General features: G+C 44.1%; 1 protein-coding gene across 1 annotated transcript; it reads left to right on the plus strand.

Annotated features, from left to right (window-relative positions):
* The first annotated feature begins 869 nt into the window (after window positions 1-869).
* Window positions 870-1,277, plus strand: LOC104429108 (dormancy-associated protein 2-like). The gene has a single exon (XM_010042010.2). The coding sequence runs from the start codon at window positions 870-872 to the stop codon at window positions 1,275-1,277; it is 408 nt and encodes a 135-aa protein (XP_010040312.2).
* The last annotated feature ends 435 nt before the right edge of the window (window positions 1,278-1,712 follow it).

The following is a 1,712-nucleotide window of genomic DNA, read 5'->3' on the forward strand; positions in this document are numbered from 1 at the left end:
TGATGTTAATATCCCAATTATTTTTTGTGAGTTGTCAAAATCCCGAACTTATGCTGGTGTGGCAAGTGTACCCTCCCTCTATCATTGAAAACCCTAAACTTTATCCAGCATGGCACATATATCTCAGTTCTTTTTTTTTTTTTTTGGGTCACCAATAACCGAAATTTGAACCGGTGTGACAGAAAGTTCGGACATTGGTGTCACCGTGTGCATAGATTATTGTTGCTAATGGTCAAAAGCTTAATCTAAATTTGGACCATTATAAATGATAGGTCCCCACTGTCGTCTTACATGGATTCCATTAAACTCGACCGTCCCAAATTAGTTTAGTATGCGCATTAGGTAAAACTTTCTCGAGAGGAAGCAATGGTGTTTTTCAGTTCTAATTTATCCTTGTCCACAGGTCCACAGCACATGCTCACGCGAATCTCTTCGTACGACCACCGCGTTTTACCGTGTCGTTTTAACAATGCCGATGTGGAGGAGGTTATTTTCCGAACCGTATGTTCTTGATATAAATATAAGCAGTGAAGCAGAAGTTTCCTGCATTAATTCCTTGTTTATATCTGCTGAAGATTTACTGTAATGTTTGCCAACACAATATCATCTCTTATCGCTGAGAGATTTCTTTTTGTTTCCTGAAATAGTCACGCGGTCCAACTGATATAATTTGTATCTGATCATACCTACTGTCCTCCTCCTCCTCCTCTTCTTCTTCTTCTTCTTCTTGATGGACCTTCGTCTTTAAATATGTTTGCAGCATCACCATCACTCGTATCCGACCAAACGACAGGAATCTCCACCTTTTTTACTACATAGAAAATCGCCTTTCACGTGAACCAATCGACGGGCACGATTTCCAGGCTTCCATGGCGGGGTTCAAGTTGGGGCTTGCCCTTTCGTTTGTAATTCTTCTGTTGCTGAGCGAGGGCGTCTCGTCCGCCTTCCAAACGAGAAAGATTGGAGTCCACGTGAAGAAGTTTAATGGTGGCGGTGGCAGTCACGCAAGCGGTGGCGGCGGCGGTCATGCAGGAGGCGGGAGTCATGCAGGTGGTGGGGGTTATGTGGGCAGTGGCGGCAGCGGTTACAAGGGCGACGGGGCTCACATGGGAATTGGCGGCGTCAGCAATGGCGGTCATGTCAAGCCAGGGGGTGGAGCTAATCGCCACAGAGGGACTCAAAGGTCCTCGGCCATCGGAACTCGCCCATCGTTGCCGCTCGCCTCCGCTGTCCGTTCCTCTCTTCTCCTCGGTCTCCTGTTCTTGCTTCAGCTCTAGTTTGAATGTCATTGAAAGTAGGAGTTTAGGCGGCAGTCGTTGGGCTTCTTTTAGTGGTTTCTGTAGAGCTTTTCTTGATTTTGCTTCGAATACTGCTGAGAGTAGAAAGTCTTCTTTGGCAGGAGTTGATTCTATAAAATCTCTCGTTCAAATTTCTGAATAGCCGCATCTAGGGTTTTGCTGAGAAAGCTTGGATGAACAGCTCAGATTCCTTTTCGGCACTTCCATATAGAATGTACTCCTTCAGTCCAGTGAGAAATACTTCATGAAGTTGATCTTCACTGTCCAAAAACCATGCATAATAACATATGATCTTACACTTTTTATTTATTTCCGGATGAGCTAACGTATGAGGTCATTCATAATCACATGCTATACTTTCAAAGCTCTTTTTTCCCCCAAATATTCCTATATAAGTTATATCAATGCTATATC

Source organism: Eucalyptus grandis, chromosome 3, assembly GCF_016545825.1.
Source record: "Eucalyptus grandis isolate ANBG69807.140 chromosome 3, ASM1654582v1, whole genome shotgun sequence".
NCBI lineage: Eukaryota > Viridiplantae > Streptophyta > Magnoliopsida > Myrtales > Myrtaceae > Eucalyptus > Eucalyptus grandis.